The sequence below is a fragment of the Oncorhynchus clarkii genome, chromosome 32 (genome assembly GCF_045791955.1).
Source record: "Oncorhynchus clarkii lewisi isolate Uvic-CL-2024 chromosome 32, UVic_Ocla_1.0, whole genome shotgun sequence".
Classification (NCBI taxonomy): domain Eukaryota; kingdom Metazoa; phylum Chordata; class Actinopteri; order Salmoniformes; family Salmonidae; genus Oncorhynchus; species Oncorhynchus clarkii.
The window spans coordinates 14,821,441-14,840,874 of record NC_092178.1 but is presented as its reverse complement, the minus strand read 5'-3'; the positions used below and the strand labels follow the sequence as shown (position 1 = coordinate 14,840,874).

At 41.3% G+C, this 19,434-nt stretch overlaps 1 protein-coding gene across 1 annotated transcript in view; it reads left to right on the top strand.

The window, feature by feature from the left end:
• Positions 1-19,434, top strand: part of LOC139392222 (zinc finger protein 385D-like) — a 40,521-nt gene that overhangs the window by 14,676 nt on the left and 6,411 nt on the right. The window contains exons 3-4 of the mRNA XM_071140054.1: positions 13,019-13,129; positions 14,811-14,976. Coding sequence (XP_070996155.1) covers positions 13,019-13,129; positions 14,811-14,976 — 277 coding nt within the window. The remainder of the gene's footprint in view (positions 1-13,018; positions 13,130-14,810; positions 14,977-19,434) is intronic.

Genomic DNA, 19,434 nt, shown 5'->3' with positions numbered 1-19,434 from the left:
ATAACAGTCGAGAGATGTTAAAACAGTCGAGAGATGCAATAACAGTCGAGAGATGCAATAACAGTCGAGAGATGCAATAACAGTCGAGAGATGCAATAACAGTCGAGAGATGTAATAACAGTCGAGAGATGTAATAACAGTCGAGAGATGTAAAACAGTCGAGAGATGTAATAACAGTCGAGAGATGTAATAACAGTCGAGAGATGCAATAACAGTCAAGAGATGCAATAACAGTCGAGAGATGCAATAACAGTCGAGAGATGTAAAACAGTCGAGAGATGTAATAACAGTCGAGAGATGCAATAACAGTCGAGAGATGCAATAACAGTCGAGAGATGCAATAACAGTCGAGAGATGTAAAACAGTCGAGAGATGTAATAACAGTCGACAGATGTAATAACAGTCGAGAGATGCAATAACAGTCGAGAGATGCAATAACAGTCGAGAGATGTAATAACAGTTGAGAGATGTAAAACAGTCGAGAGATGTAATAACAGTCGAGAGATGTAATAACAGTCGAGAGATGTAATAACAGTCGAGAGATGTAAAACAGTCCAGAGATGTAATAACAGTCGAGAGATGTAATAACAGTCGAGAGATGTAAAACAGTCGAGAGATGTAATAACAGTCGAGAGATGTAATAACAGTCGAGAGATGTAATAACAGTCGAGAGATGTAAAACAGTCCAGAGATGTAATAACAGTCGAGAGATGTAATAACAGTCGAGAGATGTAATAACAGTCGAGAGATGTAATAACAGTCGAGAGATGTAATAACAGTCGAGAGATGTAAAACAGCCAAGAGATGTAATAACAGTCGAGAGATGTAAAACAGCCAAGAGATGTAATAACAGTCGAGAGATGTAAAACAGTCAAGAGATGTAATAAGAGTCGAGAGATGTAATAACAGTCGAGAGATGTAAAACAGTCAAGAGATGTAATAAGAGTCGAGAGATGTAAAACAGTCAAGAGATGTAATAACAGTCGAGAGATGTAATAACAGTCGAGAGATGTAATAACAGTCGAGAGATGCAATAACAGTCGAGAGATGTAAAACAGTCAAGAACAATCACCGTACAGTTGAACAGTTAACCTTCTGAATGTACTCAGATTGAACTGGAGCTATACTCACTTCTCTGTCTGGATTCCTATAGTACACACAGACATAACTCATGCTAATGACTGTAATGACCATGATCATCTCTAACTCATAACTCTGTCTGTCACCTCCCTCAGAAAGGGACAAGGAAGTGTGAGCTCCAGTACAGCAGTATTTACACTATGTATGATGTGTTTCCATCTACTGACACATAGCCCATAACTCTTTCTCCTAAAGAACAATAAATAGACAAAGAGAGATTATATGAGGGATGGAGAGATTGAGAGGTGAGATTTGTAAGTGTGAAAAGAGGAAGATATATACAGACAGAGAGAGAAAAGGAGAGAAATTGACAGTGTAGAGGAGAAAGCGAGAGAAAGGCAGGAAGAGAAAGAGAGAGAGAAAAAGCAGCAATAGTAATGTTTTTCCAGCTTGAGACACCGTAGCCACTATATACATCATGAATCATATATCGTATATTGTGAATCATATATCGTTGAATGACAACAAACACTTAATTGAAGAATACCTACGGTTGACCAATGGAGAAATGACTGACGGTGTAGGCTTGGCTACCGAAATCTGACTTGCCTCACTAATTTTCTGGGGGTGTGCACAAACAGCCCCAAAAAAACCTGGCTGAAGACCAAAACGAACAAAAACGTCAGAAAATGTTGTCATAATATATGCAAGATACTGTTTTGGATGGGAAGCATGCAGATGCCTTAATAAGAGCTAGAAAGTGATACAGTGCAGTGTCATGACGTTGCCCTCTTTGGGTACAGCAAGCCCCATCCCCCTCTCCCTGCCTCCCCCTGCCCCCTTCAACTAGGCTGCTGTGGTCAGAGAGAGGTCGTAAATTCCTGAGGAGAAGACCTGCCCCATGACCACACAGTATAAGAGACAGAGTGAATTTTCATAGAGAACAAAGGAATTTCTTCCACCTCACAGAAATTGAGGTACGAACAACATTTATGTTCTGGAGAAGGTATAAAAGATCGGTGAAGAATCCAGCTACGAACTGGTCCGTTTGGTACAATTTGGTGAAACTCATGGGAGACGGTGTGGCTACATTACCATAACGCTGTTTATATAATAGCCTCAGATATGAGGTTTACATCTAATTGTTGTATAAGATGAATGAGTGAGTATGATACTGTTTACACAATTTTACAATGTGATTTTGGACTGTTTAATGAAGGAAACTCCAATTCTCTTTTGAGTTTAACTAAATCAGAGGACCGCCCCTGAGCTCAGTTAGGGTCAGGCATCCTGGGACAGCCCCTTTTCTGCAATTCCGAATAAAACCCAACTTTGAGAAATTACTACCACCACCACGTTTCTCTCAATCACGGGAGTACAAAGGTTGTAGATCATTGCTGAATCTTTTAACCATACCACGTGGTTAAACTCTTAGACTATTGATACTGACAGAATAAGAACAAGTCTTTGATTTTAATTACTAGTCTGCAGCTAGGAATTCGGTATCATTGAACGCGAAGAACGACAACCGCCGAAACATCCATCCTATAACAAAACAAATGAATGTCACTCTGAACTATCCATCCTAACCACAGAGAGAGAGAGAGAGGACAGAAACTAACTTTTCAACAGCGATCAAGATGACACACTGAGCGTAAATATATATATTGATTGCAATTGTTCCCGAATAAGTGAGCGTTCATGTGTAAAGGATTAGCATTTCAATTGTTATAATTATTAACTCTGTAGTGACTTCTTGGTCAACCACCACTTCCCTTTTGTCTAACAAGCCGCAATACCGGTTTAGCCCACTAGGGCACATTCTCCTATCATTTCTTGTAACCATATTTACCTTGTTTGTTTGTTTGTTTATGCATTTCTGTGAATTGCTTAGTAAGTAATAAATAAATTATTTAAGACAATTGATGTATGGATGACTCATAGTGAAGACTGGGTTCATGCAGATAACCAACAACTTACGACGTTTGGAATGAGACTAACGTGAGGTATAGTAAATAATTAATTAATCAGAAGACTATGGATCAGATATGAAAATATCTGAAAAGTTATTTTAGGAAATGATACAAGTAATCTTGTAATCTGAATATTTTCCTTGGTGCCCCGACTTCCTAGTTAATTACAGTTACATAATTAATCAGTTTGATCGCGTAATACTAATTACGGGGAATCTTTCATAAAACTAAGTCTTCAATTAAATGATAGTAAAGACACGACAGCAGTAACCACATGTGGAAGACAGTCCATCACACTCAGAGGAGAGTGTCTGAGACAACAGCTCCTTGGGGAGACCTGAAGGTGACTTTGATCAGACAAAGACAGAGGAGGTGAGAAAGAAGGATAGAGAGGGTAAAGAAGTGGAGCGGTTTCATAGTGGAGCAAAAAGAGTGCCGGCTCAGAGATGGGTCAGAGGGTGATATAAGGGTTGAGGGTGCTGAAGGTTTAAGGCTTCAGTTCTGCTGGCACCTAGCTGAACTTGACATGGTGAACCGAATGAATGTGCTCGCATACTCCCTTAAAAGACCTGTTCTTGAAAAATAAGAAAAAACAATCCCTACCGTTGATCAATCACAGACGAAGGGGTGTAGATTTTGGCTCCTGAACTTCAGCTTGCCTCCAGTAAAAATTGAGCTGAAGGGTTGTGTGTGGGGGGGTGCTGAAGGGTTAGGAGCAATGATTTATAGATGACTGTGTTGAAGCTACCGTGCCTCCATCTTGGCACTCCCTCACCATTGTATAAAATATTTTGTAAGCTGTAGAAATGTATTTATTTATGTCTACATTCATTTTTGTCATAGTTGTTCTATTACAGATACCTTAATACATACTTTTAAATTAGATTATGTGAGCATGCTAGCAGAAACTCATAGACTTCAAGTTATTGCGCTAACTCTATTTAGCATTAGCTCGCAAAACTGCCTCTATGTCATGCCCTGACCTTAGTTATCTTTGTTTTCTTTATTTTTTTGGTTAGGTCAGGGTGTGACGAGGGTGATTTGTTTAGTTTTTGTATTGTCTAGGGTTTTTTGTATGTCTAGGCGGTGGTTGCCTAGATTGGTTCTCAATCAGAGGCAGCTGTTTATCGTTGTCTCTGATTGGGGACCATATTTAGGTAGCCATATTCCTTGGGTAGTTTGTGGGTTCTTATTCTATGTTTAGTTGCCTGTCTGCACTAGCCATATTAGCTTCACGGTTCGTTTTGTTGTTTTGTATAGTTTGTTCAGTGTTCTTTCTTTATTAAAGAAGTATGTACGCTTACCACGCTGCGCCTTGGTCTCCTCCATATGACGACCGTGACACTCTAACTGGACACAGAGACATAAAAATGATATCCACTAGTTCATCTATTCTGTTGAAGTAAATAAAGGTTCCCTTTAAGTCACGGTACAATGCTTCCCAGTGACCACAGGTAGAGGGAGACAAAGTTGGTTAATAAACAAAATAAAAACGATTTTATTATACTATAAGAGGTCAGATTTAGAATAAACGTTATGTGCTGTGAATGTGATCTTGTCAAGTCATGAATTGTATTCCTCTAGAGAGGTGGTGGTCAATTTACCTCCTTGAGAGTTACTGGGTGTGCAGGCTTTTGCTCCAGCCCTACGATAACACACCTGATTCAGATGTCAGTAGAAGCAGTAGTATCAGGAGAATCAGGAGAGCCAGTAGAATCAACAGCCTCCTTCATTAATATTCTACCTGTAGGTTTACCATACAATTAAAGTGCTTTTTGGCCAAGTTCAAGAGTTTATTTTTGAACTTGTCGAGGTGAACTCGGAGATGCTCGTCTCAACCCAGTTTTCAAAACCCGTCTCTGTAGCCAATAATGACCGTCACCCTTTAGAGAGGTGTCCAGTAAGGGATGTTGGACCTGCCCACCTTTTAAGTGCACTTTGAGGTGTTTAGGGGTATTTACTGTTGAAAGGTACCATGGACCATGTAATCAGTTATGGAGCGATAAGATTTTTCTCAACCGGGACCTCTTGATCAACCCTAAAATTAACCCCATTTTACCACTTGCTCACTGTTGAAAGGTAGGAGTTGGTCACCCTGCGCCCTGTTATAAGGAACAAAATCATTATTTTTAGTGTCTGGCAGAATCTGGTCAAAAGTAGTGCACAAAAGTGGTCCACTACATAGGGAATTTGGAACATAACATCTGGCTAATATGCCTGTCTAGTCAAGGGAGCATTGAATATATAATAATATTAAATGCCATTTAGCAGACGCTTTTATACAAAGTGACTTAGTCATGTCTGGATACATTTTAAATATAGGTGGTCCCTGGAATCAAACCCACTATCCTGGTATTGCAAGCGCAATTCTCAACCAACTGAGCTACAGATGACCATTTCTGGTCTTCTTGCTCAACATTGACCTGTTGCTTAACCCTATGCCGACCGCATTATCTACCAAGAGAATTCTCGTCAATCATAATCACAGTCGTGTATATTCCCCCCCAAGCAGACACATCGACTGCCCTGAAAGAACTTCATTCGACTCTATGTAAACTGGAAACCACATATCCTGAGGATGCATTTATTGTAGCTGGGGATTTTAACAAGGCTAATCTGAAAACAAGGCTCCCTAAATTCTATTAGCATATCGATTGCGCAACCCGGGCTGGCAAAACCCTGGATCATTGTTATTCTAACTTCCGCGACGCATATAAGGCCCTCCCCGCCCTCCTTTCGGAAAAGCTGACCATGACTCCATTTTGTTGCTCCCAGCTTATAGACAGAAACTAAAACAGGAAGCACCCACACTCAGGTCTGTTCAACGCTGGTCCGACCAATCGGATTCCACGCTTCAAGATTGCTTCGATTACATGGACTGGGATATGTTCCGCATAGCGTCAAACAACAACATTGATGAATACGCTGATTCGGTGAGCAAGTCTATTAGCAAGTGCATCAGCGATGTCGTACCCACATTAACTATTAAAACATTGCCAAACCAGAAACCGTGTATTGATGGCAGCATTCGCGCTAAACTAAAAGCGCGAACCACTGCTTTTAACCAGGGCAAGGTGACCGGAAACATAACCGAATACAAACAGTGTAGCTATTCCCTCCGCAAGGCAATCAAACAAGCTAAGCGTCAGTATAGAGACAAAGTAGAGTCACAATTCAACGGCTCAGACACGAGAGATATGTGGCAGGGTCTACAGTCAATCACGGACTACAAAAGAAAATCCAGCCCCGTTGCGGACCACGATGTCTTGCTCCCAGACAGACTAAACAACTTCTTTGCTCGTTTTGAGGACAATACAGTGCCACTGACACGGCTCGCTACCAAAACCTGCAGGCTCTCCTTCACTGCAGCCAACGTGAGTAAAACATTTAAACGTGTTAACCCTCGCAAGGCTGCAGTCCCAGACGGCATCCCTAGCCGCGTCCTCAGAGCATGTGCAGACCAGCTGGCTGATGTGTTTACGGACATATTCAATCAATCCTTATCCCAGTCTGCTGTTTGCAAATGCTTCAAGAGGGCCACCATTGTTCCTGTTCCCAAGAAAGCTAAGGTAACTGAGCTAAATGACTAGATCCCCGTAGCACTCTCTTCCGTCATCATGAAGTGCTTTGACAGACTAGTCAAGGATCATATCATCTCCACCCTACCTTACACCATAGACCCACTCCAAAATGCTTACCGCCCCAATAGGTTCACAGATGACGCAATCTCAATCACCCTACATACTGCCCTAACCCATCTGGACAAGAGGAATACCTATGTAAGAATGCTGTTCATTGTCTTTGGCTGAATCAGAATTAGTTAGGTAACATTGATAAATAAGATGTTTTATCAATGTTCATAAGTATGCTTATGTGGGAAAGTTACTTGGGGCCCAGAGAGGGGAGAGGTCAGGCTTGTCTTCATATGTGAACGTATCTTTTAAACCATGTGAAGGGATGATTGAGGGGGAACCAATTATCTATTGGCTCCACAATGTCTGTGTGCTAGTCACTCCCTGCTGTTCATCGACTATAACTCAGCATTTAACACCATGGTACCCTCCAAACTCGTCATTAAGCTCGAAACCCTGAGTCTCGACCCGCCCTGTGCAACTGGGTCCTGGACTTCCTGACGGGCCGCCCCCCAGGTGGTGAGGGTAGGTAACAACATCTCCACCCCTCTGATCCTCAACACTGGGGCCCCCAAGGGTGTGTTCTCAGCCCTCTCCTGTACTCCCTGTTCACCCACGACTGCGTGGCCATGCACGCCTCCAACTCAAATCACCAAGTTTGCAGACGACACTACAGTGGTAGGCTTGAATACCAACAATGATGAGACGGCCTACAGGGAGGAGGTGATTGCCTTCGGAGTGTGGTGTCAGGAAAATAACCTCACACTCAACGTCAACAAAACAAAGGAGATGATCGTGGACTTCAGGAAACAGCAGAGGGTGCAGCCCCCTGTCCACATAGACAGGACAGGAGTGGAGAGGGTGGAAAGTTTTAAGTTCCTCAGCATACACATCACGGACAAACTGAAATGGTCCACCCACACAGACAGCGTGGTGAAGAAGGCGCAGCAACGCCTCTTCAACCTCAGGCCGCTGAAGAAATTCAGCTTGTCACCAAAAACACTCACAAACTTCTACAGATGCACAATCGAGAGCATCCTGTCGGGCTGTATCACCGCCTGGTACGGCAACTGCTCCGCCCATAACGGTAAGGCTCTCCAGAGGGTAGTGAGGTCTACACAACGCATCACCGGGGGCAAACTACCTGCTCTCCAGGACACCTACACCACCTGATGTCACAGGAAGGCCAAAAAGATAATCAAGGACAACAACCACCCGAGCCACTGCCTGTTAACCCCGCTATCATCCAGAAGGCGAGATCAGTACAGGTGCATTTAAAGCAGGGACCGAGAGACTGAAAAACAGCTTGTATCTCAAGGCCATCAGACTGTTAAACAGCCACCACTAACATTGAGTGACTGCTGCCAACATACTGACTCAACTCTAGCCACTTAAATAATGGAAATATTGATGTAATAAATGTATCACTAGCCACTTTAAACAATGGCACTTTATATAATGTTTACATACCCTACAGTACTCATCTCATATGTATATACTGTACTCTATACCATCTACTGCATCTTGCCTATGCTGTTCGGCCATCACTCATTCATATATTTTTATGTACATATTCTTATTCATTACTTTACACTTGTGTGTATAAGGTAGTTGTTGTGAAATTGTTAGGTTAGATTACTTGTTAGATATTGCTGCATGGTCGGAACTAGAAGCACAAGCATTTCGCTACACTCGCATTAACATCTGCTAACCATGTGTATATGACAAATAAAAAATACAATTTGATTTGATATTCTTAAGTCTTCTTTTAACCCTTATCTTAACCCTACTCTTAACCCTATCCATACCACATTTTCCCTCTGGTTTGGTTTGGGAAGGTAGGTCTGCATAGGTCACCATATGTTATAAGTAAAGGAAGGACCATTACTCTAAGCCTGTTTAAGTCTGAGATAGGGCTGTTACGGTAACCATATTAACTCCACACCGGTGGTCACGAGTCATGACGGCAGTCAAATTCCCCGTGACCATTTAGTCACAGTAATCAGGCTTCTCCAAGCTCTGATGCTGCTGATGGTCATTAGTAGCCTACCAAACGTGCTAACTGCCTGGTACTCAGCACTCTATTGTCCCTCTTATCGCTCTGCATCAATGCAAATGTAATTGAAAATCTAATCAAACACTTAATGAGAGCCCATGAGCTCATGTTGTGCAACATTTCTTTTCTATAGGGTATGCAATTGCATGAGAAGATAGAGTTTTGATGGCCTCTATTAAAAAGAGGAGGAACCCATCAGCTTTCTATAGGCTAGGCCTACAATAACTATTTGTCAACTTTCATAATATTTAGCAAATTGCTTGTCTTTACAACAGGAGTATAGCCTACAGTACCTGGCTGGCATGAAAATGAACCATGGGAAATGTGTCCTCCATTCGCTATTTATGTGCATAGATTACATGTATTTTTTCCCCTGCCCCTGTTTTGAGAAAGGAGCATGATAATGGTCTATTCTAAATCAAAACAAATTCCAACATACAGTACCATTCAAGGGTATTCTTTATTTCTTTATTATAGTAAGCAAAAAAGTGTTAAATAAATAGATTTTATGTTTGAGATACTTCAAAGTAGCCACCCTTTGCCTTCATGACAGCTTTGCACACTCTTGGCATTCTCTCAACCAGCTTCATGAGGTAGTCACCTGGAATGCATTTCAATTAACAGGTGTGCCTTGTTAATTTGTGGAATTTATTTCCTCCTTAATGCATTTCAGCCAATCAGTTGTGTTGTGACAAGGGTGGTATACAGAAGATAGCCCTATTTGGTAAAATACCAAGTCCATATTATGGCAAGAACAGCTCAAATAAGCAAAGAGAAATGACAGTCCATCATTACTTTAAGATATGAAGATCAGTTAATCTGGAAAATGTTAAGAACTTTGAAAGTGCAGTCGCAGAAACCATCAAGTGCTATGATGAAACTGGTTCACATGAGGACCGCCACAGAAAAGGAAGACCCAGAGTTACCTTTGCTGCAGAGGACAAGCTCATTAGATTTAACTGCACCTCAGATTGCAGCCCAAATAAATGCTTCACAGAGTACAAGTAACAGACACATCTCAACATCAATTGTTCAGAGGAGACTGTGTAAATCAGGCCTTCATGGTCGAATTGCTGCAAAGAAACCACTACTAAAGGACACCAATAATAAAAAGAGACTTGCTTGGGCCAAGAAACACGAGCAGTGGACATTAGACCGGTGGAAATCTGTCCTTTGGTCTGATGAGTCCAAATTTTAGATTTTTGGTTCCAACCGCCATGTCTTTGTGAGACACAGAGTAGGTGAACGGATCTCCGCATGTGTGGTTCCCACCATGAAGCATGGAGGAGGAGGTGTGATGGTGTGGGGGTGCTTTGCTGGTGACACTGTCTGTGATTTATTTAGAATTCAATTTCTTAACCATCATGGCTACCACAGCATTCTGCAGGGATATGCCATCCCATCTGGTTTGCGCTTACTGGGAATATCATTTGTTTTTCAACAGACAATGACCCAACACACCTCCAGGCTGTGTAAGGGCTATCTGACCAAGAAGGAGAGTAATGGCGTGCTGCATCAGATGACCTGGCCTCCACAATCACCTGACCTCAACCCAATTGAGATGGTTTGGGATGAGTTGGACCGCAGAGTGAAGGAAAAGCAGACAAGTGCTCAGTATATGTGGGAACTCCTTCAAGATTGTTGGAAAAGCATTCCAGGTGAAGCTGGTTGAGAGAATGCCAAAAGTGTACAAAGTTGTCATCAAGGCAAAGGGTGGCTACTTTGAAGGTTCTAAAATCTCAAATCTATTTTGATTTGATTAACACTTTTTTGGTTACTACATGATTCCATATGTGTTATTTCATAGTTTTAATGTCTTCAATATTATTCTACAATGTAGAACATAAGATACATAAAGATAAAACCCTTGAATGAGTAGGTGTGCCCAAACTTTTGACTGGTACTGTATATTATTTAGTATATGTAAAGACAAGATTAAATCAAGATTAGTCTGATGGGTGACAATATTAGCCTATTACTTGGGAATTATATATTATCATTTGTGAATGATGCCCAGCTTGTGCAGTGTCGTGGAAATTCTAATCAAAAGGAAGAGAGACTGCAGATTCTTCACTTTTTATTATAAGGTTTACAAATATGGAGCTGGTTAACAATCCACTCAACAACATTGCAGAGTTAAGAGCCAAACAAGCAAGAGTTGGGTCTCAGCCTTTATAGGAAAATACAACCACTGTCACATGGCAGTTTAGCAGATGTGCGAGGATCATGGTGGGAGCATAGCGCACAAACTAGTGATAACGCCAGTTTTGTTACTCCTTTCTGCTGGTAGAATGTTCTCTGCTGCTCAAGCTAGTCTCTGTTCTCTTCATATCTCCACACAGCTGTGCCCTTGAAAGATATGAAAAGAACAGGATGGACCAAAATCTGTGGTCATTCTTAGAGGCTCTTTGTCTTTGGCCGCGTGACCAAGTCACTCAGAAACAAGAGAGGAAAAAACAATGGCTTCTTACATGAGAGAAACAGACAGTGGAAATGTACAGGTTTATGGCTCATACAGTGCATTTGCATAATAATGTTTCTAATTTTGCCACCATAGCAGTAAGGCAAGAAACAGCATATGCCTTTTTTGTTGTTGACTTTTTCAAATCATAATCGCACACCTCATGTAGCCTAGCCCATATGCCTATATGTTTTGAGGTTTGTATCACAACTGAAGGGGCCAAATTACTTCTTAAAATGAAGCACATTAATCCGCTTTACAACAGGTGTAGCGCCTAACACACGCAGTGCTTGAGTTTAAAGTTTGGGGAAGATAGTTTTCACCATAAAAATGCACCTTTATAATAAAAGCATTACATGCATAATTGCATTTGTGATCACTTTTGAGAATTCCCGCTAATTGATTGCATTTTGGAACATTTGAGCTTATAGCCTAGTGTGTGCATTGCTGCTTAATGTGAAGAAATTGCCTAATAGTTTATCAACATTTTAAGCTAAACGTTCTGATCTGTTGCATCCGCCTCATTGGTTTTTGTTTTTGATGCTAGTGGTTGTATTCATTTGGGATCTATCGCATCCCAGACTATGTTTGGAATATTTATTTCTCGCACAGAATAGAATAAGTCAATTTTTATACTATGCAGGATAGTAGATTGACATAGGCTAGTGCTTTTGATATTCGTTAGGCTTACTCATCTTGTTGGCTGATGAATAGTAAATATGGATAATTCTTCAATATGCGCCTCGGAATTTCGCAGTTGCATCCCTGATGTGTCTGTCTTCACTTGTAGCCTGTGAGAAGGACCCGATCACATGACGGGCTTAATAAGAATTTAGATATCTGAGAGAGCCATGTGAGTGAGAGGTGCTTCGGAGCACTCAGCCGGGAGAAGGGTATTATAATTATTATATTCAGCCCAAGGGAACAACGACCACACAAAGGGGATGCTGCCGGGAAAATCGAGACATTATCAAGTGCTTGTCAAATTGTGAATGAGAGACTGATAAAGAGTGTGCAGCCTGCACAAAAAATAAAGCAGAGCTCATTCCTTTTCAAATCATCATTAGAGTCGCATCATACAGCCTTCAAATGTATTAAAATCAAAACATATAGCCCAATGTTTGTATCACAACTCAAGTTGCATAAATAACCCTAAATTAAGCATATAGGAGGACCAGTTTCTTTGTTACCCACTCAACACAGAAAAGCTGCATGTGACACTCTCTCAAATAATTTGGAGAAAATATCCTTTCTATTTTATTCAGCTATGTTCAATTGTATTCTTCATACTATAATATAAAATAATGCCACTGAATTCTCTGCAAATCTTGTCTACTAAATTAACTAGTGTATACGGCCATATGGCATAGCCAGACCTGGGCCTAACATAAGGATAGCTCACAGTATGCTATTCTGTTCAACTGAAAAAGACTACATTTTCTTCATATCATGTTTCTTTAGACTGGTCTAAAATAAATAATGGATTTATGTGTATTTATGGTGTAGGCTATATTATATTGATTTATTAGACTTTTTAAAATGTAGATATTCCAAAGATTTATGTCAGTGGCTTGTAGGCTATGTGTGGAAGCCACGAGATGCTAAATGTGTTTATGTTAATTAATGGTCAATTACCGTGAGACTGGCAGTTATTTGCTTGACAATCACCAGCTGACAAAATGTCATGACCGCCACAGCCCTAGTGTGAGAGCATTTAAGGTACTCTTTAACATTGACATCTTGCTCAACCTTCACTTCTGCCTCAGCCCTAGCCATACCACAGTAATTCAACACCTTTTCACTCTTGTTGTTGCAGATGGACCGTGATCACAAATCCCGTTTTGGTCCAGGATTTGGACTAACCACGCCCTTTATGAGGAAACCCAGCTCATCGTGTGTCGTTTGCCGACTGAGGTTCAACTCAGAGGTAGGCAGAGTTTGACCTCTTACAGGGCAGTACCAGGGATGCTGCAGAGTTTCACCACATACAAGGCAGTACCAGGGATGCCGCAGAGTTTCACTACATACAAGGCAGTACCAGGGATGCTGCAGAGTTTCACCACATACAAGGCAGTACCAGGGATGCTGCAGAGTTTCACCACATACAGGGCAGGACCAGGGATGCTGCAGAGTTTCACCACATACAGGGCAGGACCAGGGATGCTGCAGAGTTTCACCACATACAGGGCTGCACCAGGGATGCTGCAGAGTTTCACCACATACAGGGCAGTGCCAGGGATGCTGCAGAGTTTCACCACATACAGGGCAGGACCAGGGATGCTGCAGAGTTTCACCACATACAAGGCAGTACCAGGGATGCTGCAGAGTTTCACCACATACAGGGCTGCACCAGGGATGCTGCAGAGTTTCACCACATACAGGGCAGTGCCAGGGATGCTGCAGAGTTTCACCACATACAGGGCAGGACCAGGGATGCTGCAGAGTTTCACCACATACAAGGCAGTACCAGGGATGCTGCAGAGTTTCACCACATACAGGGCAGGACCAGGGATGCTGCAGAGTTTCACCACATACAAGGCAGTACCAGGGATGCTGCAGAGTTTCACCACATACAAGGCAGTACCAGGGATGCTGCAGAGTTTCACCACATACAGGGCAGGACCAGGGATGCTGCAGAGTTTCACCACATACAAGGCAGTACCAGGGATGCTGCAGAGTTTCACCACATACAAGGCAGTACCAGGGATGCTGCAGAGTTTCACCACATACAGGGCAGTACCAGGGATGCTGCATAGTTTCACCACATACAGGGCAGTACCAGGGATGCTGCAGAGTTCCACCACATACAAGGCAGTACCAGGGATGCTGCAGAGTTTCACCACATACAAGGCAGTACCAGGGATGCTGCAGAGTTTCACCACATACAGGGCAGTACCAGGGATGCTGCAGAGTTTCACCACATACAGGGCAGGACCAGGGATGCTGCAGAGTTTGACCTCTTACAGGGCAGTACCAGGGATGCTGCAGAGTTTCACCACATACAGGGCAGTACCAGGGATGCTGCTGAGTTTCACCACATACAAGGCAGTACCAGGGATGCTTGCAGAGTTTGAACTTAACAAGTAGATATATAATAAATGTTGTGTGGTGTTGACCAGTAGATATATACTAAGTGTTGTGTGGTGTTAACCAGTAGATATATAATACATGTTGTGTGGTGTTGACCAGTAGATATATACTACGTGTTGTGTGGTGTTGACCAGTAGATATATACTAAATGTTGTGTGGTGTTGACCAGTAGATATATACTAAGTGTTGTGTGGTGTTGACCAGTAGATATATACTAAGTGTTGTGTGGTGTTAACCAGTACATATATACTACGTGTTGTGTGGTGTTAACCAGTAAATATACTTTGCGGATGGCACAGGTTTGATATTGGATGAGATGTATGAGATGAAAATCTCAGAGTTTATAAGTTGCTCTGGATAAGAGCATCTGATAACTGATGAAACACTAATAATGTTAGATCTCTGGCTTGACCCTGTGGCTATATGACTTGATGACTTGAGTTCTTACTACTGCATGGTCATTGGAGTTGTTGTCGCTTGTGTGACTCAGTGGTTCTGGTTCTATTCTCTCTGTGTAGAGCCAGGCCTCATCCCATTACAATGGTACCAAACACTTCAAGAGGCTCAAAGCCCTCGACCCACTGGACTGCAAGACCAGAGCCCCCGACACAGTAACCAAGGAAACCACGACCAAGAGCGTATCACCCTGCCTTGTGCCGCCCAGCTCAGAACCCAGTTCAACAGGTTAATGTGTGTGTGGTGTGTGTGTGTGTCTAGCCACTTTAAACGATGCCACTTTGTTTACATACCCTACATTACTCATCTCATATGTATATACTGTACTCGATACCATCTACTGCATCTTGCCTATGCCGTTCTGTACCATCACTCATTCATATATCTTTATGTACATATTCTTTATCCCTTTACACTTGTGTCTATAAGGTAGTAGTTGTTAGGTTACTATTGTTAGGTTAGATTACTCGTTGGTTATTACTGCATTGTCGGAACTAGAAGCACAAGCATTTCGCTAGACTCGCATTAACATCTGCTAACCGTGTGTATGTGACAAATAAGATTTGATTTGATTTGATTTCAATGACTGTACCATGGTCGGCCTTGAACTTCAGTGGCTTCAATGAGAGGGGGCAGTCTTTCCCCTTGTGTGCACTGCGTGCATACGCGCGTGTGTGTGTGTGCGTGCATTCATGAGTGCATGTGCACGTGTTTGTGTGCACCTGTCTATCCTCACTGTCAAAAAGTGCAGATTGACTAAAAGGCTGAAAGGCATTAAACACTCCTTCCTCTACATTACCCTAAATACATATTAAATACAGTGCATTCGGGAAAGGATTCAGACCCATTTACTTTTTCCACATTTTATTACATTACAGCCTTATTCTAAAATGAATTAAATATTTTTTTCCCTCATCAATCTACAAGCAATACACTATAATGACAAAGCAAAAACAGGTTTTTAGAAATTTTTGCAAATGTATTTAAAAAATATCACATTGACATAGGTTTTCAGACCCTATGTACATGTATACACACATACAGTTGACTCAGAAGCTTACATACACCTTAGCCAAACACATTTAAACTCAGTTTTTCACAATTCCTGACATTTAATCCTAGTAGAAATTCCCTGTCTTAGGTCAGTTAGGATCACCACTTTATTTTAAGAATGTGAAATGTCAGAATAATAGTAGAGAGAATGATTTATTTCAGCTTTTATTTCTTTCTTCACATTCCCAGTGGGTCAGAAGTTTACATACACTCAATTAGTATTTGGTAGCATTGCCTTTAAATTGTTTAACTTCGGTCAAACGTTTCAGGTAGCCTTCCACAAGCTTCCCACAATAAGTTGGGTGAATTGTGGCCCATTCCTCCTGACAGAGCTGGTGTAAGTCAGGTTTGTAGGCCTCCTTGCTCACACACACTTTTTCAGTTCTGCCCAAAAATGTTCTATAGGATTGAGGTCAGGGCTTGTGATGGCCACTCCAATACCTTGACTTTGTTGTCCTTAAGACATTTTGCCACAACTTTGGAAGTATGCTTGGGGTCATTGTCCATTTGGAAGACCCATTTGCGACCAAGCTTTAACTTCCTGACTGATGTCTTGAGATGTTGCTTCAATATATTCACATCATTTTCCTACCTCATGATGCCATCTATTTTGTGAAGTGCACCAGTCCACAACATGATGCTGCCATCCCGGTGTTTCACGGTTGGGATGGTGTTCTTCGGCTTGCAAGCCTCCCCCTTTTTCCTCCAAAAATAACAATGGTCATTATGACCTAACAGTTCCATTTTTGTTTCATCAGACCAGAGGACATTTCTCCAAAAAGCACGATCTTTGTCCCCATGTGCAGATGCAAACCCTAGTCTGGAATTTTTATGGCAGTTTTGGAGCAGTGGCTTCTTCCTTGCTGAGCTGCCTTTCAGGTTATGTAGATATATGACTCGTTTCACTGTGGATATAGATTCATTTATAACAGTTTCTTCCAGCATCTTCACAAGGTCCTTTGCTGTTGTTCTCAGATAGATTTTCACTTTTCGCACAAAGGACGTTAATCTCTAGGAGACAGAACGTGTCTCCTTCCTGAGCGGTATGACGGCTGCGTGGTCCCATGGTGTTTATACTTGCGTACTATTGTTTGTACAGATGAACGTGGTACCTTCAGGCGTTTGGAAATTACTCCCAAGGATGAACCAGACTTGTGGAGGTCTACATTTTTTTTCTGAGGTCTTGGCTGATTTCTTTTGATGTTCCCATGATGTCAAGCAAAGAGGCACTGAGTTTGAAGGTAAGCCTTGAAATACATCCACAGGTACACCTCCAATTGACTCAAATGATGTCAATTAGCCTATCAGAAGCTTCTAAAGCCATGACATAATTTTCTGGAATTTTCCAAGCTATTTAAAGGCACAGTCAACTTAGTGTATGTGAACTTCTGACCCACTTGAATTGTGATACAGTAAATTATAAGTGAAATAATCTGTCTGTAAACAATTGTTGGAAAAATTACTACACAAAGTAGATGTCCTAACAGACTTGCCAAAACTATAGTTTGTTAACAAGTCATTTATAGAGTGGTTGAAAAACGAGTTTTAATAACTCCAACCTAAGTGTATGTAAACTTCCGACTTCAACTATATATTCTCAGTCTTTAGAGGTTCAAACGCAGCACTTTGCTTGTGTGTTTGTAATGTATGCAGATCTGTGAGTATGTATGCATCCACAGCTGTAGGAGTTTGCATTGCTTGTTAATCTCTGCAGATCTGGGAGTGTGTATGTGTCTTTATATCACAAGAGGTTGGTGGCACCTTAATTGGGGTAATGGCTGGAGCGGAATCAGTGGAATGGTATCAAATACATCAAATACATGTTTCCATGGTTTCCAGGTGTTTGATACATTCCCTTATCATATTGGTGTGCATGAGTGTTTTAGAGAGTGGGAGGCATATTGTTTGATAAATATGCGACATAGTGAGAGACCATTTTGATTTCATGCGATAGCGATAGACTGAGTTTTTCTGTGTGTGGAAGAAACAGGGGAGCTTTGTGATGATGACTTAGTCAAACAGCCTTATTGCCATTTTAGAGAGACAGTCAATGAAAACAGACAAACAAACCCTCACAGGCCTAATCACCATTACCAAGGCAAGGTTACCAAATTCCATATTTCCAGTCTGTCTCACTGCAGATAATGGAGTATAATCATCTCAATCCAAGCCTCTAATTTTCCTACTCCAGATCCAGATGAATTAAGACCATGGAAGAACTACTCTGAGAAATGGAATCAGATTCCCATAGGGGTAAATCCAGATGAATTAAGACCATGGAAGAACTACTCTGAGAAATGGAATCAGATTCCCATAGGGGTAAATCCAGATGAATTAAGACCATGGAAGAACTACTCTGAGAAATGGAATCAGATTCCCATAGGGGTAAATCCAGATGAATTAAGACCATGGAAGAACTACTCTGAGAAATGGAATCAGATTCCCATAGGGGTAAATCCAGATGAATTAAGACCATGGAAGAACTACTCTGAGAAATGGAATCAGATTCCCATAGGGGTAAATCCAGATGAATTAAGACCATGGAAGAACTACTCTGAGAAATGGAATCAGATTCCCATAGGGGTAAATCCAGATGAATTAAGACCATGGAAGAACTACTCTGAGAAATGGAATCAGATTCCCATAGGGGTAAATCCAGATGAATTAAGACCATGGAAGAACTACTCTGAGAAATGGAATCAGATTCCCATAGGGGTAAATCCAGATGAATTAAGACCATGGAAGAACTACTCTGAGAAATGGAATCAGATTCCCATAGGGGTAAATCCAGATGAATTAAGACCATGGAAGAACTACTCTGAGAAATGGAATCAGATTCCCATAGGGGTAAATCCAGATGAATTAAGACCATGGAAGAACTACTCTGAGAAATGGAATCAGATTCCCATAGGGGTAAATCCAGATGAATTAAGACCATGGAAGAACTACTCTGATAAATGGAATCAGATTCCCATAGGGGTAAATCCAGATGAATTAAGACCATGGAAGAAGTGGTCAAAAAGGGACTTTTTGGACCTGAATGCCTAAACAGGTGCTCAAAGTTGACCCATTTTGTATTCCCGCTCATACAATGAGACATCTATGTCTTCATCACTGGAAAAGATAAACAGTTGAGTTTAATATAATTTAAAAGCTTATTAACAGAGTTGTCCATCTATTTTAAAATGTCTTGAAATAAAAAATTTTTTTAATGAAAACAATATATTTTTTAACCTTTAATCTCAGATTCTTCTCATATTCGCATATGTTGTAGCCTAGAACCGATGTGAGGTTTTTGTGCTGTGCCCGCCATTGGTTGAGACACAACATGGTCTTGAATACAGGGTGTCATTTCAATCATAGAAATAGAATTCATAGAATGGAGCTATCCCTTTGGACTATTGCAATTCAGCTGGTACACCATTGAAATTGAATTTAAATTTTAACTTTAACTTTAGAAGCCTTTCAAAACTCAAATACCCCACAAGTTTGCATTTCCTACTAGGCAGGAAGATTCTCAGAAACAAAAGAGTGATCAAATTAAGATCCTACATCTGTAGGTCTCCTATGGAGAATTGACAGTATAATTTAAAACAACAGATCTTCCCATTCAACTCAACATTCTCTGATGTG